Source organism: Convolutriloba macropyga, chromosome 4 (assembly GCF_964194025.1).
Source record: "Convolutriloba macropyga chromosome 4, txConMacr16.3, whole genome shotgun sequence".
Classification (NCBI taxonomy): Eukaryota; Metazoa; Xenacoelomorpha; order Acoela; family Convolutidae; genus Convolutriloba; species Convolutriloba macropyga.
In genome coordinates, this window is record NC_134471.1 from 36459463 (window position 1) to 36485490 (window position 26028).

The following is a 26028-nucleotide window of genomic DNA, read 5'->3' on the forward strand; positions in this document are numbered from 1 at the left end:
AGAAGATCATAATTTAAAAAAATATTTAAAACCGAAACAAATTATAATGATTTAACTCATTATTTTTTAAAGCTGAAATCTTTATAAGCTGAGATCACATTAAACCATTTTTGAGGCAATAAGTTTTGAGCGTGCTATATTGATAAGCAATTTTCATTTAAGCGATACCTAATCACTAAAATAATCTATTCCTTTTCTTATGTTTTCAATGCGTAAAATGAATAATAATGCGCACAAAGAAACCAATGAGAGTGAAGATCAACAGGGACGAAATTGCAATAATCATACAAGGTAGCCAGATTATGTAAGATTCTTCTCAGATCTTAAATAACCATCTCTTAGAAAAATTATGCAAAATCATCCAAAACTTTTTCCATCCACACCCCACTCCCGCGATTGCTAAAAATTTTTGTCAAATTACCGACGATTAAGTCTTCGCTATGGTATCAATGAAGGTTGTAATAAGGATCTTAAGGTAGAAGTTCATGAAAAACATATTACCATGTGTTCTAATCAGTGATACACGCCTTTTGCCTTGATAGTTTCAGTTGTGAACTTTTGTGAACATTATTATGAAGCAATTGTGGAGGTTGTTTACTTTCGTGTTTGCAACACATGAATTTTGTATATATACATTGCCAAATAATTGTTTATTTAAAACCAAATTGATGAACTTCATTATTAATTCGGTTACATAGATTTACTTATGGTGGTTGATTGAACTCATACCCAGATTTTATAAATCGACCGTCTGAGCTGCACTTTCAGTATCTGATTTTTTTGTGTAATAATAATAAAAAAAATTTCAACTCAAAGATAGCTGCGGTGTTTTTTGCTGTGATATGCAAAAAAAAATCTTAAGACAACGTTACGTTCACTTTTATCACGTGAAAAAATTGCGATTCATCCAATAGCAAAAAGTTTGTACCGAAAAAAACAAAGCTACGTCAATATTGATTTTTCGGATCTATACTGTTTTGACCATCCATCCTTTTTTATGCCCTTAATTATAATTTATGCGTTGTTATATAATACTTTATTATGTAAAAAAGCATGAGCGCCTGGGGGAGAGGGTGTTAATTCGGGTCAAAACATAATGGATCTGGTTTTTTGGTGGAAAAAAATCAAACTTTTAGTCCTCGACATATGAAAAGACTGATAAATTCTAGTGTCAAGGTTAATTATTGACTAAAATTACACAATCGACCTTCGTACTAAAAGTCAAGAAAAGGTTTTGCATACATCAAGCAAATGTCTTTTCATAGGCATTTTCGGTCAAGCATGATGCATTCAAAGGTTTCGAATTAGTCCGGTCAAGGAAAACTCGAGCATGACAATTTAGGCCGAACTAAAGTGCAGATGCTCACTAAAGTTGAGCTTATGCCAAATCATAGACTATTTGGGTAGAGCATTGTCTTTTCACACTAGTCTTAGGTCAAGCTTGGTCTTTTCACAACTCGTGATCTAAACATGGGTTGGGCCTGCTGATTTTACACATTTTTTGTGCATGTTCTTGTGAGAACCTTTGAACAATCTGCTGAATAATCTGCATAGTTGAGTTTTTGGAACCGATAAAGTATAAAATTTGACCACTCTTCTTAAGAGCAAAAATTTTCAGTCAACAATTTACTCTACTATTTCTATATGTAAAGAAACAGTTTTTCTTCAGTTGATGATCGAAAAAGTTCGATGGCAACTTTTTTTTCCAAAAAGTTTTTTGAAGTCGATGTTGAAAACAATTTTAGGCCCTTGAAATTGTCAACATGACGAATGACAATCACAAACAGTTTTTGAACATTTTGGTACATGTCTGAAAGGTTTGAATGGTATATGTTTTTGGCTTAGTCCCATTTTGTGAAGATAGGTAGAAAAATAGTGATAAAGGCTCATATAAAAATTATTTATGTAGCGAGTTTGAATGGTTTTGGAGCGCCACACAGTGAGATTTTAATAGAAGTCCATTTGAAACTTTATAATGGAAATGTTGCCAATTTTTTGCGATCAATTAGATGACTATCAGAGCAATTTATACTAAGGCAATGTAACTGGAGATAAAAGTAGGCATCATCTTAAATGATTTTAACAGCCTAGTTTCAGGACTGTTGATGCCATCTTGAAGTTTATTTCATTAAAAAAACTAAATATTAATTGATCAGAAGTTACTAAAAAAATGGCTGTTCTTCATTTCAGTGAGAATTGTTTTAAATTTATGTTATCTCTGATCATTTTTACTTTGAAACAATTTTCTAATTGAGACCGTGCATTTTAAAATACTTTTAGAGAGCACATTGTTTTAAAAAAATCCCTCAATCCCTCACCACAGTGGCCATGATAGTTAATAGAAGGAATGGAATTCCTCGCTTGCTCTCTCTCTCTCTCTATTCATCTCTCTCTCTCTCTCTCTCTCTCTCTCTCCCTCTCTCTCTCCCTCTCTCTCTCTCTCTCTCTCTCTCTCTCTCTCTCTCTCTCACTCGCTCTCTCTCTTTCTCTCTCTCTCTCTCTATCTTTCTCTCTCTCTCTCTACACATATGAAAATTTATTTACGTTCCTATAAACGTCAACTCAACGAAAGGGCGCTCCATCTCTCTCAATATAAGAAGAACGCAGTTGTGCTATCAAGCTATACGATTACTGTTTTTTGAAATATTATATGAAAGTTTTGTAAATGATTGTGCATAAAAATTTTTCGATTTATAAAATTATGAGAAATAAAAAGATAAATGTTTTAGAAAATGATAGATAAACGGTACTTCTTCGATCTCTATGAGATCTTTTTCATTTTCATGTCGTCTCCGATCAACCTTACGTTACAAAAACCTGTGCTAAAATTATCTGGCGTATTTTCACTTCTTTCTGTTTTTATTATATAACTTCCGAATGCAAGGGACAAGTGCTTGACCAATATCACGAGCCACCGTGTTCCATATTTTTTCTTTTATTTTATTCTTTATAAAAAAAACAGAATCAATTTATTAAGTAGCAGTTATACGATTTTATTCATTTTTTTTCAATGGGGAAGGGTAGTACTAACTTTTAATCACAATAATTTGGTTTTTTAATGAGACCATTTATATTTGAGCTGCATAGAAGCCTAAATTTCAACAACTGAAACGTTTATAGTAATCTGCACAAATATAATGCAAAAAATCAGACGTTTACGCAAATTTGATAAGTTTAAGCAAATTTGAGTGCATTGATCTTTACCGACCGCCGGTTACTGTGATCACTACAACTAGTTAACTACTGATTACTTTAGTAGACTGGTAAACCTTGTTACCTACCTTTGTTAGCTACCTTAGTTTAAAAAAAAACTTCTTGACGGTTACAGATTTATCACATAACTCAAACTTATCAGGAACTAGCATTATGTATTCCTTGGCCCTCAAACTTTTATTTCTCACTGCATTTACTCCATGTATTGTAAACTCCACTCTTTTTTATATGGCCCCAAAATCGCCTCCTAAATCACTGAAGTCGGCGAGTAAAAATTTAATAATCGGTGGATACGACAGTCCCGTGAGACCGTTCTTTATTAGGGTCAATATTATCAAGCAGAGCTACTTTTGCGGTGGAGCTCTGATTGACTTCTGGTGGGTGATAACATCCGCTCAATGTGTGTACAGAATTAAAAGTAAGAATTATTATTTTGTCCTTTTAATTGAAACGTTCAAGTGCGTGTTTCAAACTTCGATAAAATTGAATAATCACTTCGGTCTCCTTTGAACATCATAAAGTCGTTCAGTGGAAAGACTATCTTAAAAAGAAAAAAAGTACCACAAACATTGAAAAATATCCCAAACAATTATCCCAAATATCCCAAAAGTGTCAAACAAATCTACTGAAACATTTTGACTAAACCCTAAAAACAACAACCAAAAACGTTTAACGAACAGAGAAATTTTTGTTTGGTACAAAAAAAATCACGATATCTCTCAAAGGAAGAAGAGATAAAAACAAATAATATATCGTTCAACAAACCATTAAACGAAAAAAAAACGTATACCTGAGAGGGCTGATGAGACCGGTCATTAATGTGACTACCATAAAAGACTGCGATAAAATTCAAATATTTACAAATGTTAGTTACAAAAAAATTCGTTGTCCATTTTTTTTAAAAACAACTCATCCTACTAAGAATTAAGTACTTTTCCTAAGTACTAAGTACTTTTCCTCAATGCAACTTGATAACAAGTCGACAAGAAAAGAACAAAAGGGGCAAAGTTGAAAAAAAACGTTGCAATTTTTTTTTAAAACAAAATGTCAAACTGATTAAAAACGTTATGTATCCACTGAAATCCTTGAAAAATTCATTTATAACACCCTAGAAAGTCACTGAGACTTTTCATTATCCAGGATATGTAACACGACTACAAAAAGAAGGACAGATACCGAAAAAAGTTTTAAAAAAATCAGAATATGGGCGAAAACAGTGTCCCAGCCAATTGAACATTAAGCTGTTCACTAATAAAATTATTTTGATAACGTCTTTTCCAATTGGCAACGGAACCGGGCGTTATTTTGATACTTTTTAAGGAAAACGGAAATCTAAAAAAATTGGGCAAATATGCAAGAATCACAAATGTTTCATGAAAACCGGTAGAGCCCAGAACATGAGGCAGACAGATGAGAAAGACCATTGAGGATTAAAAACAGTTATAAAGTGAAAATTGTAGTTCACTAGTAAATAAATGCGACTTGTCTGTAGAGACACTAAGCTACAACTTAAACTTTTAACTAAATGAACAGATATTTTAACTTGCAACGTCACAGAACACTAAATGTGCTGGTTATCAGGGAGCTTAGGTCATAAGACTACAAAATAAGTTCAAGCAGAACTAAAAAGTTTCACAAACAACCTTACGAAACCACAGTGTTGAAGCCATTAAATTTATTGCATATTCACTTCGTGAAAATTGAAAGTTCACTTTGGTCTCCATTGAACATCACAAAGGCTTTCAATAAAGGGTAATTCTTAAAATGACAACAAAAGTACCACGAACATTGAAGAGTATCTAAAACAGACAAAATTCTTCTGAAACAAACTGACTAAGCCCTAAAGACAACAATCAGAACGGTTAATGAACAGAAAAGTTTTGTTTGGTCAACAAAAAAATTCACGAAATCACTCAGTAAGTGGACTAAGTTACGCAAATGATACAAAATTATTAAAAAACGAAAGTTTCGAAAACCAAAACAAAAAATGGAACAGTTGATGAATACCTTTAGTTTTTTAGGGAAAACTAAAAGGTCACTAAAATTATGAGCTATATACTTATGTTAGTCATTGAAATCTTTTATATATCTTCAGGTGGCCATTGAGAACTTTTGTCACCCAATATATGGCATCCGACAACAACAAATAACAACAAATACAGTTCAATGTTTTAAAAGACTACCAAATTCTGCAAAAGAACGGAGCCGTAGCCCTTAAAACCGTAAATTATTACAAAAAATATGTTCAATTGCGTAATTTAAGTGCTGTTTCCATTTGGGTCACTCAGCAATGTGACAATTAACCAAAAATTGTTCAAAATTGTAAACAACAAAAAAGAAACAAAAAAGCAGCAAAAATGAGCAATTTCGCATAAAAATCACAAAATTTTGTATGAAAACTCGTAGTACCAAAAACAAAGAGCCGTTATTCAAGAAAAAAACCGCCACTAAGAAAAGTGTGTGTCTTATATAATAATAACATGACCCGTATGTACTGACAATAAGCTGAAAGTTAACAGAAATAAGATAAAAAAATGACAAATTCAAAAAATAACTAACATTTTCTTAAAGCAATAATATTCAATGTCATAATAGACATTAGATAACAACCAAATGCATTGTTTAGGTTCTCACAAATCTCTTGAAGAAGACATTTAGATCTTTAGTTATTGATAATTAGCAGTCAGACTGCAAAGTGAAAAATATGAAGGCAAAAAACAAGAATTCACCTAAAATGTATTAAAACTCATCGTCAAAACTGTAAAAATTATTAGGTTTTCTCTGAAAACACAAAATATATTAGTATTTGGCCTGTTTTTTCCATAAATGGGAGCTGAAATTATTTGAGTCGCAAAACAAAATTTTTGTCAGTAATCAACACAAGAAAACAATGAAACAAAATAATTTGAAAAAAAGCCGCGTCTAAATAAAAAAAATTGATTTCCATAATCAATGATAAGTTCAAACCTATCCCCAATTTTGCCACGCTTCCAAAAAACAACTCAATTGTTCCAAACGTCTGTGAAGTTGATCACTCGGTAAAAAAGTTATTTCAGAATTTAAAAAAAGATGCTTTTGTATAAGTATTGAGTTAAATTAGCAAAAAATCTAACTTTAGAAGTCCTCTATAGGTCGCCCAGCTAGCGCTCTTTGACTTCTGCTGGGTCAGAATTGAAATTTAAAATTATTATTTTGTTCTGTTAATTGAAACGTTCAAAAACGTATTTCAAAAATTTCTGGGCTCAGCAGTCCCAGATCTTTTAAGTCAAAGATTTAACAAACCAACAGAATTATGATTGGCAAAAGCCAAAAAACCACTGAATTTTTAAAAGCAAGTATTTTTGAAATTCATAAGAAACAGAAGCTTTCAACTAAAAGAATAGACCAATTATCTTGCAACTTTAAAGAAAACTAATTGTGCTTGTTGTTTTTGAGACTGTTTTATAAGACTATAAATAACAGTAAATTCAATAAGAACTAAGAAAATTTTACAAACAATTTTATGAAAACCGCAGTGTTCGAGCAATTATGTTTATAAGATATGATTTCCAATAAAATTGAATAATCACTTCGATCTCCTTTGAACATCGTAAAGTCGTTCAGTGAAAAGACTATCTTAAAAAGAAAACAAAAAGTGTCACAATCATTGAAAATTATCTCAATGTCACGCAAATCTTCCGAAACATTCTGACTAAACCCTAAAAACAACAATCAAAACGTTTAACCAACAGATAAGTCTTTGTTTGGTACAAAAAATTCACGATATATCTCAGAGGAGGAAGAGATAAAACAAATAATATATCGTTCAACACACCATTAAATGAAAAAAAAACCGTATACCTGAGAGTGCCGATGAGACCGGTCATTGATGTGACTACCAGAAAAGACAGCAATAAAAATCATATATTTACAAATATGAGTTACGACAAAACTCGTTGTCAATTTTTCTGAAACAACTAATTACTAAATCAAAATCTTATCCGATAAAACCTATGATAGAGCAAAACAAATGGTACTTCATCTAGAAAAAATATGGTACTTTTTCTCAATGCAACTTGATTACATGTTGACAAGAAATGAGCAAGAGGGCAAAGTTTAAAAAACGTTGCCATTTTTTTGAAAAAAAATGCCAGATTGATTAAAAATTTATATATCAACTGATATTTTTGAGAAATTAATTTGAACATCCCTAGAAAGTGACTGCGACATTTCATTATCCAGGATATGTCATATGACTAAAAAAAGAAGGACAGATACCGGACAAACTAAAAATTTCATAATTTGCGCGAAAACGGTGTCCCAGCCAATTGAAAATTGAGCTGTTCACTAAGAACTTTTAGTTTTTTTGATTACGTTTTTTTCAAATGCTAGCAGAACCAGCCGTTATTGTGATACTGTAAAAGACAGAAATCTAAAATTTGGCAAATATGCAAGAATCACAAATGTTTTATGAAAACCCTTAGAACCCAGAACAAAGACAAAACAGTTATGAAAAGCAAATTGTAGTTCACTGGTAAGTAGATGTGACTTGTCTGTAGAGACACTAAGCGAAAAATAACAGAAAACTGATTGGTAGAGCTCAAAAATTCATATTCTGTTTTTAAAAACAAAAATTTTCAAAAACTATAACAAACATAAACTTTGAACTAAAAAAACAGTTTAACATGCAGAAAACTATGTGTGCTGGTTATCAGGGAGCTTAGGTCATAAGACCAAAATATAACAAAAAAGTCAAGCGGAAATAAAATAAATCTTTACGAATCCACATTGTTAAAGCCATTAAATTTATTAGATAATGATTGCGAGAAATTTGAAAGTCCACTTCGGTCTCCATTGAACATCACAATAACTTTCATTGAAGGGTAATTCTTAAAATGACAACAAAAGTACCACAATTATTGAAGAGTATCTAAAACAGACAAAATTCTTCCGAAACAAATTGACTTAACCCTAAAGACAACAATCAAAACGTTTAACGAAAATAGAAATTTTTGTTTGCTTCAACAAAAAATCAACAAGATCTCTCAAAAACAAGAATAAGTTACGAAAATGATTTAAAAAAATTTTAAACAACAAAAAAATCAAAAAAGCAGCAAAAATGAGCAATTTTGCATAAAAATCACAAAATTTTGTATGAAAACTCGTAGTACCAAATTCAAAGAGCCGTTATTTAGGAAAAAACCGCCACTACCGAAATAAAATGAAAAATTGACAATTTCAAAAAATGACTAACATTTTCTTAAAGCTATAATATTCAATGTCATAATAGACATTAGATAACAACCAAATGCATTGTTTAGGTTCTCAAAAATTTCTTGAAGAAGACATTTAGATCTTTAGTTATTGATAATTAGCAGTCAGACTGCAAAATGAAAAATATGAAGGCAAAAAACAAGAATTCACCTAAAATGTACTAAAACTCATCGTCAAAACCATAAAAATTATTAGGTTTTCTCTGAAACACCTTTTTTTATTAATTGGCCTATTTTTCACAAAAATGGGAGCTGAAATTAATTGAGTCGCGAATTCAAAATTTTGTCAGTAATAAACTTAAGAAAACAATGAAATAAAATAATGTGAAAAAAAGCAGCGCCCAAATAAAAATTAATGATTTCCAGAATCCATGATAAGTTCAAACCTATCCCAAATTTTGCCACGCGCCCAAAAAACTACCCAATTGTTCCAAACGTTTTTGAAGTAGATCACTCGGTAAAATAGTAATTTCAAATTTCAAAAAAACGACCATGCTTTTGTATAAGTATTGAGTTAAATTATTAAAATTTTAAAAGGCCTCTATAGGGCGCCCAGCTAGCGCTCTTTGACTTCTGTTGGGTAATAACTTCATTTCAGTGTGTGTGCAGAATTGAATTTTAAGATTATTATTTTGTTCTGTTAATTGAAACGTTCAAAAGCGTTTTTCAAAAATTCCAGGGCTCAGCAGTCCCGGATTTTTAGAGTTACAGATTTAACAGATTAACGGAAACATGATTGGCAAAAGTAAAAAAAAAACCAATGAATTTTGAGAAACAAGTATTTTTGAAATTCATAAGAAACAGAAGCTTGCAAACAAAATAATAGACAATTTATCTTGCAACGTTAAAAAAAACTAAATGTGCTGTTTGTTATTGAGACTAATTCATAAGACTATAAACAACAGTAAATTCAAGAAGAACTAAGAAAATTTCACGAACAAATTTACGACAACCGCAGTGTTGAAGCAATTATATTTATAATATATTATCTTCGATAAAATGAAAATTCACTTCGGTCTCCTTTGAACATCATAAAGTCGTTCTGTGAAAAGACTATCTAAAAAAACAAAAAGAACCAAAAACATTGAAAATTATCCCAATGTCACACAAAATTTCTGAAATATATATTAAACCCAGATGTTAAAACCCGAAAAATTCATAGTTCAAATAAGTGCAGGGGTTGCGTAACTCTAGCTAACGTTTTTTCCAAATTCTGGCTTCCATCTCGAACTCTTATGCGGTTTCCGACGAACGGCAGTTTTTCCAGTGACTTCATTCGAGTAACTTTACCTATACATTATCAATCCGAGTAATTATGTCGTGATAAGTCTGATACAAAGAAAGCTTCAAACTTTGTACGGTTTTCATTTCAAAGCATTTAGATGTGCATAATATAAAAAGGATGTAAATGCAATATAATTTGAGAAATTGGGCAATAAACACAAAGAAGCTAGCACAATTAACAGATAAATTTTGGAGAACACTTCATTCTGCAAAAAATTGTGAGGCGTTTTGGTGAGCAAAACCAAACAAAAAGGCTCGCTTATGTGCGTTTGCACATAATGTTCCGACCCCACTCATATACATTTTTCACCTAATGGTCGATATCGTGACTTGTCTATGGAGAAACTAAGCTACAAATTTACCGAAATATGATTGGTAAAGCTCAAAACCTCCTTGACTTTGTTTGAAAGCCATTTTTTCGCAATTCAAGCCAAACCTAGGCTTTCAACCAAAAAAAGAGACGGTTTATCTTGCAACGTCATAGAAAACTAAGTGTGCCTGTTATTATTGAGACTAAGTCATAAGACTGTTAAATAACAATTAATACAAGAAGAACTAATAAAATTTCACAAACAACATCACAAAACCACAGTGCTGAAGCCATTAAATTATTAAGATTTATTCCTCGAGAAAATTGAATAATCACTTCGTCTCCTTTGAACATCATAAAGTCTTTCAGTAAAAGGACTATCTTGAAAAGAACCCCAAACATTGAAAAGCATCTAAAACTCTTAACATTTTTCTGAAACAAATTGACTGAGCCCTAAAGACAACCATCAAAACGTTTAATGAACAGAGAAATCTTTGTTTGCTTCAACAAACAATTCACGAGATCTCTCAATAACAATGCTAAGTTACGAAAATGATACAATATTGTAGAAAACGAAAAAGTTACGAAATCAGAACAAAAAGGGGAGCAATTGAAGAATACTTTTACTTTTCAAAAAAAAAATTTAAGGTCATTAGCTTTATACCAATTTTACTCATTGAGTTCAATTATTTATCTACAGATGGCCATTGAGAACTTTAATTGCCCAAAATATGGCATCCGACAACAACAAATAACAACAAAAACAGTTCAATGTTTAGGAAAACCACCAAAATCTGCGAGAGAACGGATTCGCAGCCCTTAAAACCGTAAGTTATAAAAACAATAAATATGTTCAATTGCGTAAGTTAAGCGCTTTTTCCGATTGGATTACTCAGCAATGTGACAATAAACCAAAGAAACAAAAAATAAAAGCAAAATTGGCAATTATGCTTAAAAACCACAAATTTGGTATGAAAACTCGTAGTACCAAAATCAAGGAGTCATTAATTAGGAAAAACTGCCACAAAAAAATGTTTGTATCCTATATTGAAAAAACTTGACTTGTATGTAATGAGAGTAAGCTAAAAGTTGACAGATATGAGATAAAAAATTGAAAAGTTCAAAAAATCACTAAATTTTTCTTGAAGCAATAATATTCAATGTCATAACAGCCTTTAGATAACATGGGTATGGGTTCTGATAAACCTAGTGTTCTTTTGGAAAAAAACGGTGTCTGTGTCAGCGGTTTTTAGGTCTAAACTTCTGGCAAACTTTAACGGTATTTCCAGCCAAATAAAGCATATTTTGTGTTTTTTTTATTTTAAAAAAGTACGGTTTTCGAAGGTTTTATCAAAAATTTTAGCCAAAAAAACTTCAATCAAAAAATTCAGCAACGCTCTTCTATCTTTAACGAAAACAATGAAACTCCATCATAAAAATTTTAACATATTTCTAATTATATTAGCAAAATTCAGCCAAATTTTAGCGAAAATTAAGGAAAATGTGAATAAAAATTGTCGAATATTCACAAAATTTTAAACCTCGATAACTCCCTGTAAAACACAAAAATTGAAAAAATCTTTTTCTTTCCATGTTCTAGCTTGTAATGGCTTTCTATTGATACCACTCACAACTCTCTACGATGAATATATCGATCGGCCAAAATTGACTGAACTAAAAAACCCATTTGGGTATACAGTTCCTCCCTACCCACTAAAGTGAGGACAAGCTTATCAACATAAGTAACAATTACAATGATATGTTTCTTGCTTTCGGCTTGATTATCTCAGTTAAAATGTTGCAAAGGAAAAAGCAAGCTGGATAAAAACATACATAAGAGAGTTGAACGTGCGAAGTTCTCGACACTGTTTGGTCTAATTTACGTTGTGTTGTGTTTTTACGCCCAAAGACAAGCCTTCTAATGTTCATAATATTTGCAGTCTGTCCCAGGAATCTCTGGATTACTCATTTCAAACATATAGAGCACTCTCCAAAGTTAAGATGTACTATGGTCAAATTCCGTTTTCATTTTACTCCCCCTCCCCCTCTCCTTGGGTTACAGTTTTTCAATTTAAATTCCCATACAGTCAAGTAAAATTTCGAAGGAAATTGAGTAATAGACGAAGAGTTGCAATCAAGAGTAAAGAGCACCGGATTGTCTTTGCATTTTTAGTTTAACAACCTTACAATCTGGAAAAAACAGTGCCTCCGTCTATAATAAATCAACTTTAGGCTCGGGTTATTAGCAGAGTTTGCTACCAAAAAGGGGATGGGATGTTAGGCGAAAAATCTATAATCAAACAAAATTTTTGTGGCCATTAAGTCCAAAACCAATTAAAACAGAGACGGTACTCCAAAATCCACTTGACGCTATGTAAGTACTCAAAAATTTTTTGGATGTTCTCTACTCTTTTCGCCGTTTTTTTTTGCACTTTCTGCCAGAACATTACCAAGGCCTGAAATGACGTACTATTTTGAAAAGAAGTAGTGAATTTTGCATGTGCTTTAAGCTCGTTAGATCATTTTTATGTGTAGAATTGTTCGGGGGCACTTAAGCAGTTACATAGCGGTAAGAGGAATTTGGAGTACCGTATTTGAGTGTTTTAATTGTTAAACGCCTAATGTCCATATAAGATTAATTCAAAATTTTCGCCCAATGGCTAAAACAATTTGGTTAGCCTAAACGAGTTTTCACCTGATATCCTCCGCCCTACCAAAAGCCACATGATCAAAATAATGTCTACTTTTTCAGTTTTTGACATATTTTTTTCTCGCCACTTGCTTTGAAACCGTTTTCCATGTACCAGGAATGATGTTTTCAGCTGATTTTGGACTCTTGTTTACATAAATTTTCAAAATAAAATGTCTGAGAGAAAACAATCGCACGGTATGAATTAGTTGCTGAGCTTGCAACTGGCTGGGTAAAAACAAGATTACAAGAGAAACATTTGCACCAATTTGGAAGCAATGATTGGTTATTAGGTTTTTATTATTATTGTTAAACATGCCCACTTCAACTTTTTTAAAATCCAGCTAGATGTTTTAAGTATTTTTACTAGAAAAACACTTTTTCTAACAGATAATGTTACAAGTGAGTCGGTCGGTTTCTAGTGAGGTTGAGCTGACATTGAGTGTTATTTTGGTTCCAGTAGTATGTGGCTAGCCACAGTTCACATAGTGTTGTACATATCTCAGTACAGACGTCAGTTATTTGAGAGCAATTCGTTGGTTGGACATTAGATAACTTTGTTTCAACTTTTAGCAAAAAAAAACTAACATAATTATTGTTTGCTTGTTGCTGTTGAAGAGAAAGCAAATATCATTGTGGGCAAAATCATGAATCAAACAAGGAGGCTCGGTAATCTGCGATCGCACATAAGGTTCCGACCCCGCTCATCCATAATTTTGACATAATTGTCTACCAAATGAGGAACAGATAGAAAACCCTAAAAATTCAAACATTTTCTAAAGAAAAAATAGCTGTATGAACAAGAAGATAGCCTGCAAAGCAAACAACTCAGTGGAGTAAAAAATGATGCATTAGATTGATGAGTTATGCCAATATTCAGAAAGCGAGTCCAAGACGAACAGCGAAATCAAACAACAACAACAAATATTAACTACATCAAAAAACTTAATAACAAAGTCAAATAAGCGTCAGATAAAGCTGCAACTAAACAAAATAACTTGCAATTCACCAGGAAAGATATGGGATTAGTCAGCAAATAAAGCTTGGTAACAATTAGACAAAAAAGAACAAAAATAGTAAAGTCGAAAGTTTCGGTTTATTTCTTTAAAAACAATTTGGTTTATTTCTTTAAAAAATTTGACCAAATTAATAGTAAAAAGGAGGCAATTTTCAAAAAATTAATTTTTTATTTAAAAATCAATTATTTTCAAAAGTCAAAACGACCATAGGCTTTCAAATAATATACCAGTGAAAATAAATTGGAGCTAAACAGGGAGCCAATTGAACTTATCACTAGTGAGCTTTGAAGTGAAATGTTCTGTTATTTAATTAATGTAAAAGGATGGATTTTTTTATAAAAAAAACCGACTGGTTACAATTGCTTTGAAACCGTTTTCCATGTACCAGGAATGATGTTTTCAGCTGATTTTGGACTCTTGTTTACATAAATTTTCAAAATAAAATGTATGAGAGAAAACAATCGCACGGTATGAATTAGTTGCTGAGCTTGCAACTGGCTGGGTAAAAACAAGATTACAAGAGAAACATTTGCACCAATTTGGAAGCAATGATTGGTTATTAGGTTTTTATTATTATTGTTAAACATGCCCACTTCAACTTTTTTAAAATCCAGCTAGATGTTTTAAGTATTTTTACTAGAAAAACACTTTTTCTAACAGATAATGTTACAAGTGAGTCGGTCGGTTTCTAGTGAGGTTGAGCTGACATTGAGTGTTATTTTGGTTCCAGTAGTATGTGGCTAGCCACAGTTCACATAGTGTTGTACATATCTCAGTACAGACGTCAGTTATTTGAGAGCAATTCGTTGGTTGGACATTAGATAACTTTGTTTCAACTTTTAGCAAAAAAAACTAACATAATTATTGTTTGCTTGTTGCTGTTGAAGAGAAAGCAAATATCATTGTGGGCAAAATCATGAATCAAACAAGGAGGCTCGGTAATCTGCGATCGCACATAAGGTTCCGACCCCGCTCATCCATAATTTTGACATAATTGTCTACCAAATGAGGAACAGATAGAAAACCCTAAAAATTCAAACATTTTCTAAAGAAAAAATAGCTGTATGAACAAGAAGATAGCCTGCAAACCAAACAACTCAGTGGAGTAAAAAATGATGCATTAGAGTGATGAGTTATGCCAATATTCAGAAAGCGAGTCCAAGACGAACAGCGAAATCAAACAACAACAACAAATATTAACTACATCAAAAAACTTAATAACAAAGTCAAATAAGCGTCAGATAAAGCTGCAACTAAAAAAAATAACTTGCAATTCACCAGGAAAGATATTGGATTAGTCAGCAAATAAAGCTTGGTAACAATTAGACAAAAAAGAACAAAAATAGTAAAGTCGAAAGTTTCGGTTTATTTCTTTAAAAACAATTAATTTCAAGGAAAATGAAAACAGTTAAAAATCAACTAAAAAATCCCATAGGGTTACAATTGCCAATGCTTCTAGAAAAGGGGAATTAAAAACTGTCGGTATTCACTTTTTTATGCGGTTACGAAAAGAACATTAAATAGACAACAAACAAAAAATCAATTAAAACTTGCCAGAAAACGCTTTCGAAGCCTTAAAGCCATACTTTTGCCCTCAAAATAGGTCCGATAATGTATTATGTGACCTCTCATTAAAAAAAGTAGGTAACAAGTAGACTAAAAAAAGAAAAGAAAAGGCAAATTAGGTAACACTAGTTTTTTTCGAAAAAAATATATTTCCAAAAACATCAAAGCCATTAATTACAAAATGAATTAATTAAAAGGTTAGTTTATTCTTCCAAGGAAAGCCTTTGAGACGTGCAATTATGCAAAATATGTCTTATGGTTACAAAAAGAACGTCAAATTTGACAAAACCAAAAATTAATTTACTTTTATAGTGAAAAACCCGTGTCGAAGCCAGTAATGTCGTAACGAATTCTTCAAAAAACTTTAGATTTTCTGACAACAATCCCCTTTGAAACCATAGTTTGACAACAATAATGTCATATTTGGCCTGTAATTAACGAGACTAGGTAACAAACAGACAGTAAAGTGAACAAAATTGCAAAGCGTTTTTTTTAAGTTTGCAAAGGAAATGTTTTCAAAGTCAAGAAAGTCATCAGCTATCTGCTAAGATCAGAATATTGGCTCATCTAATTTTTCATGAAAGGCCAATAAAAACGGATCATTGTACAGGAAATTAACAGACGACTATAAAGACAAAGTAAAATCGACAGTTAGAGACAAAATTTAAAAAAATCAATTAAATTTTTCGAGAAAGTAGTGTCGAAACCGTTAACACCATAATCTATATCTTAAATGGTATTAGTATTGTCAATTGTGCCTTATTTTGAACGCCACTAGTTTGATATATGAACTGTCAATAACGTAATAATGTGACAGAAATAGAAAACATGAAAAATGGGCAAATACCTATAAGTTAAAAAGAATGTGAAATGTAGTAGCATCGAAGCCAGAAAACCATAAGTTAAGGTGTAAAACAGTCATAAATGTTCAAATTGAATTCAGTAGAAAGAAAAATCTTTCTTTCATTGCTGACACAAAGCTAAAATTTGACCAAATTAATAGTAAAAAGGAGGCAATTTTCAAAAAATTAATTTTTTATTTAAAAATCAATTATTTTCAAAAGTCAAAACGACCATAGGCTTTCAAATAATATACCAGTGAAAATAAATTGGAGCTAAACAGGGAGCCAATTGAACTTATCACTAGTGAGCTTTGAAGTGAAATGTTCTGTTATTTAATTAATGTAAAAGGATCGATTTTTTTTTATAAAAAAAACCGACTGATTACAATCCGAATTTTTTTTGAATTGTGACGGTTCAAGATTGGTCGAAAACTAGCCCTGCTAATTTTGTTCGTCCGTTGAGAACAACTAATTTTCCGAAAAACATAGATATAGATATTTTGTTAGTTAAAAAATCAAAAAAGGATGCTGAGTTTTTGACAATCAGCGAGTAAAGTTAGCAAAAAAACGGCAACGTTTTAATTACAGAGCACTCTCAACTGAAGTTGAAGTAGAAAGAGCCCCATTTTGAGTCTACAAAGATTTTGCTAGAGTTGTTTGGGTGTGCACTTCCTGTAAATTTAATCAAAGTGTACTGAAGGAATTTATTTCATGCTCTTTTAGATGAAGTTTTTTGACGAAATTTTACTCAAAACAAGCTTTCTAATGATACCAGTCTCAACTCTCTACGATGAATATATCGATCGGCCAAATTTTCTGAACAAAAAAGAACGCACGAGTTTTGGTAAATGCACCAAAATGTGGACATGAACGCACAAAAGTCTGGTAAAAACAAGATTTGGTCTTTGCAATTTCGTCAACCTAGACTTGTGTCTTCTATGAATTGCGCAAGATCTTCTCAGGAGGACATTGAGAGAAGCTTCAAAGGTCTTTTAGCCGAGTTTGATGGACCAGGGAGACTGTGTCCTTTAGTATTTGCTTTTCTCTGACATAATCGCTGGCAATATATAAATACGGGGCAATCTATGCTAATTACACGATTGGATGACTCATAAAATGTTCTTTTAGCTGCCAACATCTTTGTCGATGTGTCAGGGTTCTATACGTCCAAGAAACGCAGTCGCTACATCCGAGTCGACAAGGCTTTCCTTATGGACGGGTTAGCTCGCATTTTAATCTGAAAAATTTAAACTCAGAAAAAATCAAGCACAACTAACAAGTTAATAACCAGATTAAACAATGCAATTTGCTAATTATTAGGCTGCAAATATATTGTTTATTGCTCCGCCCAATTTATATGAGGGCTATATGCTCAACAGGGTTTTTTTTGTTCAGTCAATTTTTGAGGGTCAATTTATTTGACACACAGAGGTATGTGTTGGATTGCTAAAAAAGCCAATCAAGCGTATGATATCTTGTTTGGAAGATTTGACGATTCTTTTTTGAAGACTCGCCCAGGTATAATGTTATCTGAAGATTTGCTTTACTTTTCACATTTTTTTCCACTTTTCGAAAAATTTTCTATCAAAATTGATTACTTTGATATTATATGACAAATATTGAAAAATAGTGTTACGCATAACTCATTAACAACCAATTGAGCATATAACAGGTTGCTTAATCGATCTTAAGCATAAATTTGAAACAATCCCAAGGGTAATTGAGATTTCAAATATCAATGAGATTGATGTGGAATTACAGTTGAGCCGGATTTTTCGCAACCCTGAACCAGTTCACTCTCAATTCGCATTCTTTTCAGCAATTTTTTCTCTCCGTCCAAAATTTATTTTGGAAATATGCACTTTCAGTAGGTTGGATTCCAGTTACGCTGACTAAACCTTTCTATTTTATTGAATTCTTGCTCAGATAGCATAATTGCATTTCTGCTCAACCATCTTACAAAAAAAAGTATTTGTAAGAAAAATAAAAAAGAAAGAAGAATTCTCAAACTAATAACATGTGTCCGTTTTCTACTGAATCATTCTAGGTTTAATACCAACTGTAGAAAAAAAGCACGTAGAAATGGCAAAAGAATTATTGGTCCAGCAGTGGAACACAAGACTTTCAGTGAAAGTACTAAAATTGAATGCTGTAGAATTTATCAAACCAAGTAAAATTTCTTGAAGCTCAAAACAAAACAATTTATTTTTAAGGTAAAAAATTTATCCAAAGCTGTTTTTTCTCCCAGATTACTCAAATTGTCACAGAAAATGAATAAAACAAGAAGACAAGAGAGCTAACTTTCTCATTGAATCTAAATTTTCTTAATCAAGCAAATCTGTTCCAATGAAAATGGAGAAAAAATTAAGCAAACTAAATAAAACAATGATTTAAATTTCAAAGCGATTGCACAAAAAGCTCCAAAGTTGTAAACGAAACTTTTTACAAAATAATAAAACAAATTTTATAACGAAATTGTTTCTTCAACGATTCAAAATATTTTAATTTTAATTACAAGTCCAAAACAATATTGAGGCAATCATTCTTTGTTTCAGTACGGTTTTGTTTCCTCCAAGCGTCAGAACTGAGGTTCATTTGATCAAAAGTTTCCTGTTCGTGAGTTATGTTTCGCTCATTTTCATGCAAATTGCAGACAAAATGAACTCGATTAAATTTGTTTGTAATATATCTCTTTATATCGTTCTGATGAAAAAAGTGATATCAAGGTTAAAGCTGTAAAATTTTCACATTTGTTTTCTGAGCTTTTCCCCCTTTTATTCTGTATTTTAGAGCGTAGGTCACTTGGTGATGCAAACATAATTATTTTGGCCCAGCTGGCACCCTAAAATTCAAATTAGGAAGAATCGCCTAAGGTGTCTGTCACGTTATTACCATTCACTTCGGTTTTTTTGTTATTGTTATGTTTGCTAAACACATTAACAGTATTTTTCGAATTTATTTGCATTCTGAGCTGTCAAGATTTACAAATATTTTGTTTGTGGTCCGCCAGGATGAAGACTATTGAGTGCAAACCAAGTTATACAGTATATTTATCGTTGTAAGTGTCAATTTGTTTCGATTAACTTTTATAATTGATATTTCGGTGATTTACGCCCACAAAATATTATTTATGTAGCCAATAGAAAAGTAAAGGAAATTATAACATCGAAAAAGCCATCTTTTTCCATAATTTTCAAATCTGCTGATTATATAACAGGACCGTTGATTAAAACTATGATGAGTTCAGAAATGAAACGAGCAGCATTGTTTTGGTTTTGCTTCTTCCTTAACTGTTTTCCCGGAGGTTAGTGGCAGAGCAAATCAGCGCTTAATAATTATAGAGACATTTTGTTTTTTGGGATGGCCAGTACTCTGTTCATGTCACAATTTACACAAGCCAGTCTTGATTTTTGGGTGAAAATTACTGCATGACAAATAATATGCTCAGCTTTGCTTAACTCCTGCCAACAAGGTTTGATTTATATGTGATTCGAATTTCCGCGTGGGTACTTGTAACTTTTAATTTGCGCAGCAAGTCGTAACCACTAAGTTAAATGGGCTTTGTGGTAATTGCCTATACAAAATAGCTCACATTTAAATAGTCTGTATACTACTATAGTAATTACCAGTTATAAGCTACAGAATTATGACATTATTCTTCTCAGACTTAATTTTAGGGTACGAGTAATTTTCAGACTGTACAGAATAAGTTTAGCCTGGGCTAACTTCATGACCTCAATATAATCATAATGAAGAAGAACTGCACATAACAAAATTGAAATTATTCTGGAGATGCAATGTTTCAGAACTGAAATAAGTTTAACACTTGAAATGCGCTGGCTCAGCGCTGAAATGCTCTGAGACTTAAGTCCGGGTTAATTTGCATTACAGAATTGAAAAATTAAAATGTTCAGATGATTAAAATTCAGATGCAATAATTTATTTAAGCAGAAATGACGAGTGAACATAACTTTTTATATCATAATTCTTTCATGTGTTGTTCTTCTGGTTCCATTTTTTGACAAATGACACCAAATATTTTTCTTTCCATTTCTCAACAAACTATAGTAATTGAAGTCTTAGAGTAAGACATTATGGCTATTCCTGATATTGTTGCAGAAGATTATCGAAAGAAATTTTAAAAGACATCTCCAGAAGTAGTGTTCTTGATTTTTTACCGAAACTAATGTCAGTTTCAAAAGAAAACCAAATTAATATTCAAAAGGTCGAAAAAATTTTGGTTTAGGAAATCATTACCAAGACTCCTTATTTGAATTTCTCCTTTTTATCCCTGCATTTGTCTGCTCATCAGTTTATACCAAAAACATTCATTTCACTTGCAGTATTTCTGTTTGGGACCGCAGAGATAAAAAAAGGAACACGTAAATTCCTGAAAAGATATATAAAATACATCATGCATGTAGTGTAATTAATAAATAGTGTAATTAATAAATAAACAGAAAAAGTTATTTTTGAATTCTGAACACCGAATAATTGAAATGGTAGATAAACATTAACATTCGGACAGGTATTATGTTATTCATCAGTTTAAGATCGTAAGATGAATCAAACTTTTTACGATTGTAGCAAGCTTTGACTGCCCAGTTTAATTGTTTTTCGAGAGTTGTTATAAGATTCTGAGATAATGAGCATAGAAGTACTGCTGGATATTGCAGGTGTCGTATAACAAGAGAGTTATAACATGATAATTGAGAGTTATAACAGGATAACAATGGAGTTATAACAAGATAATTGCTAATAAACACATATATGAAATCCTAGCATGAACTAGCAAAATTTTTGTTCAAGGTACGATGTCAGCCGCAATTTTTCCAAAGACATAGCTCTTTTACTGCTGCAAGAGAAAGTGCTAAAAGTCCGAGGGGATCCTCTTCCACTGTGCAGAGAAGAGCCAGAGTTAGGAGAAATACTTGTGGCTTGCGGATTGGGATCTATCTCCAACTTCCGGGTTGACCTACCAGAAAAACTGCAGGTTAATTGATTATATACATTTATATACGTAGGCGATGAATGCACTGCATTCCCAGGGTAATTTTAGTGCCCTGAAAATGGGAATTTTTTTAACGAGGTCATCGATCCAAATCAGGCGAAATGAGAGTCACGGCAGTACTATTATTGATAATAAAGCATAACTAATTTTCAATTTTGCGTCCGAAGTCACAGAAATCGAAACAGAATTTAATTTATTATCCAGCTGTGTTTAGCTAACTGATGTGGCACTCTGGCATTATCTTTTTTTTGTGTAATCCTCTAAAATCAAGCAAATGTAGAATTACTGAGATTGGTTTTGGTAATCCAATAGAAACACTGATGCAATAAATTTGAATTGCCTTCCAAATGGGTTAAAAAATCCAATATATTGAATGTAAATATTAACTTCAGGGACACCAACTGCAACACGCTGTGTTGTAACCGTTTATAAATAGCAAACTTGATCATTGTAATGTTTTTTTTTAAAAAAAAAACAACTCAATTGATTATCTGTAGACTTGTGTAAGTTTTTGACAGTTTTTGTATCGTCTATTCTCTTTCATTACCGTTAATTTATTTGCTTCGGTCTGTCTTTTGTTGAGAATTCCGATATTAGTTTTCTCAAAATTGGCCAATTATTTGTTCGCAGGACTTTTTTAAGGAACAAATATTTTTAAAAATCCTTGAGCGCTGGTGAAAAAAGTTTTGTTTTTACAGGTTCTGTTGTATGAAATGTGACAGAAAATATAATCAATCGCCTACTACTATAATCACACTATGAATGTTCTCATTTACAGGAAACGATGCTTTATGAGTCAGTTTTTAAGACCAATCAGCCTGACTCTTATGACTCGTGTCCTAATGGCCACATATGTACAGACTATGCAACTCCTGTTCTATCTTCGATCTGCGCAATGGACATTGGGGATCCATTGTTCACATTAAAGGCTTGTCTCTCGGCACCTTGTTAGGATTGGAGATCATAATTAAGATATACCACATTATCAACCCCAAACCCACCACTAACATTAATAGGTAACCGGGTCTTTCCCAAAATTTATGTAAGAAATGCGCAGACAGGCGCTGAAAAAAATGTCCGTCTTGTACTAGATGTGCTGATAAAATTTAATAAGAAGTGCATTGCAAATATTTTATTCTTACAAAATATTCTGTTTACACCCGATCACACCTGGGTGTATATGAATACCAAGAGAAATATTAAGGAGCTTTAGAATGTAATAACATCACATAAACTACCACTGGAATTGGAGCTTGTCCTCTAAAGTGTTGGAGGGGGGGGGGGGGGTCTCATTGACCGATATATGATGATAAGGATTCTAAAACACTAATTGATTCTTTAAGAAACGTCACCTAAGATATATGATACGAGTTCAAATTGTTCATATAGCAGAATCCGGAGGTGCTATATGAAAATAATGAGCAAAGAACCCAAATGTTAAAAATCTGACCGGTGATCCAATGTAGAATTTTGTTATCTACTTCTGAAAGTACAAACCAGATCCAAGTTCCAGAAAGAAGCGACCTCTGATTAGAGATCGGGAGCTGTGGTCGCACAAAAGTCTGGGCAAAAATAGCTTAACGGTCTATAGTGGTGATTATAGATCTATTTTGGTTATAGATCAACTTCTAAAAAAATTAGAAATAAAGCGAAACGTTTAGAACCCGGTCTGGTCTCATTTCTAGAAATCTGTTTGAAAAAAGGACAGAATTAGAGCCACGGCAAAATCTTATGATTGGAAGACGGTCTGATCAGAGGGAAAAGTTTGCAACATCGTCTGATCTTAAAAATGGGAAAAAGGTCTCATCAGAGAGCTAAATTTTTAGAAAAAGATTTGAATAGAAATCAAACAGAACCAAATCTCAAACACGATGTGCACATCAATCTAGATGGTGTGATCTTAAGTCTGGAAAACGGGGCGATCAGAGGACCAAGTTTTGATCATGATTTTTGTCATGTAAACGAGGTAACCATAGAGCAAAATTTTAAACATTTATAAACTGTTGTTATTCTCATTTTATTTCGTTAATTTACTAGAAATTGCTCTTAACGGAAGGTCACCTCTTATGAGAAGTTGTATTAGATATCACATCTCAGACATATATATGGAATTAAACCTTGAGCGACTGAGGTTGCGTTTTTGAGAAAAACACCAGTTTTTTTCTCCTTGAATAACTAACAACAGTCCTAATTATCAAATTTTTGTCGCAAAAATGAAAAAAGAGTACGAGCGTCGAGCATGATGGAAAAATCGCAGATATGATAAACGCTATTGACGATGAAAAAACCAGAAGCGCAATCAAAAAGTTAGCAGCATGAGTTGTGGAAAACTAGATTTGCATTAAAAAGAAAAATAGGGTAAAAAACTTCCACTTTTTAAGTGTGATATTTGCAGACTCAGTTTTTTCTAGGCATGAATAAAATAAGCTTAAAAATAGGCTCATATTCTAAAATTTAGTGTTCTGTTATCTACGTGTCGCGAAGAAAAAGTTAGAACCACCAATTTTTGTCTCTTTGGGAGCTAACTTTTTTGAATGAAATGTCTATTTTCAAAGAGTTAAAGTGCAACAAAAAGTTTCGAATGTCGCCGAAACTTGTTTGCGAGAGTTATTCTGCGTTCAAAAATTTTTTCACAACCCGTTGGAAAATATTGAAAACTCTTATGAAAAAAAAGAAAAGTGGCATTCTGTACAATTCTTAGGTCAAATGCAGTACCCAGACTTAACTGTGAGTCGAATTCAGTACTGAATCAGTACAATTTGCATCATGCATTTTTTGAGGATCATTACTATGTACATGTCACTTCTGGGCATGGTTAGGCTGTAGTTTAATCAACCTAATGAGTCATATGCATGCAAATTTTATGCACATTCTTTCTCGCCTAATGTATCTTACATGTACATGTACTTGCAACAGACTGCTCGTAAGAAGCACATGAGTGGCGCCAGTCTAATTTTGATCTGGCCAGGCGTAATTACAAACCACTTGAGCGTGAACAAATTCAATCTGTTGAGGCGAGATAATTGCCCTAATTGTTCTCGCTCTACTCGCTCTATTTGTATTGTTCGCGCTATAACTCTTTTATTAAATCCACTCGCATCTCTTTCATTAAATCCATGCTCATCACTAGTGAGCTCATCCTTTGAAGGAAATCCATGCTCATCACTAGTGGAAAAAGGAAAGGAAAAGGAAAGGGAAAAGATATGAATTTATAAATGAAGGATTTATAAATGGAGGATTTATAAATGAAGGATTTATAAAGGAATTTATAAACGACATGAATTATAATTTATAATTATTAGTTTTAGTTTCATTCGTTTTAGGTTCCAGTTATGTTCTCTGTTCTCCGTTTGAACTGGCTTCCGTTAATCTCTTTAATACCCAAATAATGCTTTTATTGTAACGTATTTGGCTCTGTCAGCACCTTCTTTAGGACGAAGAACAACCTGCGGAGTCACAGAATACAATGGCAATCGAGTCTCACCCTCAGCCACTGTGGCTCACCTGTTCCAGATGCACGTGACGTGTTCATAAATGACCAGAGACGCTGCCCAATGTCTCGGAGGTCCTCGTAAACGACGAGTTGAAAGCATAACTCTGAAACAAATTTGAAAACACAGCAGCACCGATAGTTCCAAATGCATGACTATAAGTGTAAACACAACCGAATAACGTCGCGCTCTCAAACGACCGGCGGGCTGTTGGCCACCTGGGGCCGGTGGGGGGGGGGGGCAACAGTGGGTTGGGGGGGACAGTGGGTGGGGGGGAACAGAAGGGTGGCGGAGGGGCAGCAGCGGGGGCGGGGACAACAGCGGGGGCGGCAACAGTGGGGGGGGGGGGAAACAGAGAGGGGGGGGCAACAGCGGGGGCGGGGATTGAACTCAGAAATGTTCCTATGAACTCGAAAATGTTATCAAAGTGTTAAATGGAAATGTTATAAACTGTTATAACTTGAAATGTTATAAACTGTTAGATTAAAACAACGTAAATGGAAATGTAAATTGATCAGTCACGTCAGTCACGTGAATATTATGGAATATTATGAAGTCACATGAATATTATGGAATATTATGAAGTCACATGAAAATTATGAAGTCACGTGGAATATTATGGTCATTCAGTAGCACAAAAATCTTTGAGAACAGAAAGTATCAACGCCGCGAAATGGCGATAGCCCTCTCCAAATCTATCAAAGTGACAGTCCCAAAAATCTTCCTTTTTAATGATACGAGTTCCCTTTAGCTGATGACCTAGTTTGTTTCGTAAGAACATATTATTTTTCGAAACCAATTCTGCTGGCAAATCTTTTCGGCGCATATGACCGGCAAACATAACCTCGGTTGGCCATATGGCATCTCGAAATTCCTTGTATTTATTGCAAATATAGTGGATTGATTTCGTTTTGGCATCATTGTCCCCAACAATAACAAAGACATGACTATATGTTCTGGCTTTTTTGCGAGGGACATTAAATGCTCGCAACGGCGACCACCTTCTCCGTCGTAGAAAGGGCTAGAAAAAACAATACTTTTCAGCTAAAAAACATTTTTCATCCCAGAAATTAAGCAACTTTACCGGAATTGTTGCAACCGCTCGTCTTGTTCGAGATATGGTTTCGCATCGCGTAGATTTGAATCTCCAATAACTAAGATCCTGATCTGTCAAAAAAAACATTTAAAAAACTTTCGTATGTTCGGTATCTTAGATTTGGTACGTTCGGTTTAAGACGTAAGAAATATTTGGTATGTTCAATTTCTTGGATTTTTTGAATTTCTGAAACCAAACGTAAGGAAAAACCGAACCTACTAACGCTTTTTTACGTGGAAAACAAAAGGTAGGTCT

General features: G+C 32.9%; 1 protein-coding gene across 2 annotated transcripts in view; it reads left to right on the forward strand.

Annotated features, from left to right (window-relative positions):
- Nucleotides 1-666: 666 nt before the first annotated feature.
- LOC142338410 (kallikrein 1-related peptidase b1-like) overlaps nt 667-26028 on the forward strand; it is a 48784-nt gene continuing 23422 nt past the window's right edge. Inside the window, exons 1-5 of one of the 2 annotated variants that reach the window (XM_075388168.1) lie at nt 667-749; nt 3180-3631; nt 17304-17394; nt 20985-21168; nt 21965-22114. In XM_075388168.1, the coding sequence (XP_075244283.1) occupies nt 3367-3631; nt 17304-17394; nt 20985-21168; nt 21965-22114 (690 nt within the window). In that variant the 5' untranslated portion in view covers nt 667-749; nt 3180-3366. Of the gene's footprint in view, nt 768-3173; nt 3632-17303; nt 17395-20984; nt 21169-21964; nt 22115-26028 lie in introns of both variants that reach the window. The other variant, XM_075388167.1, reaches the window with a different exon arrangement.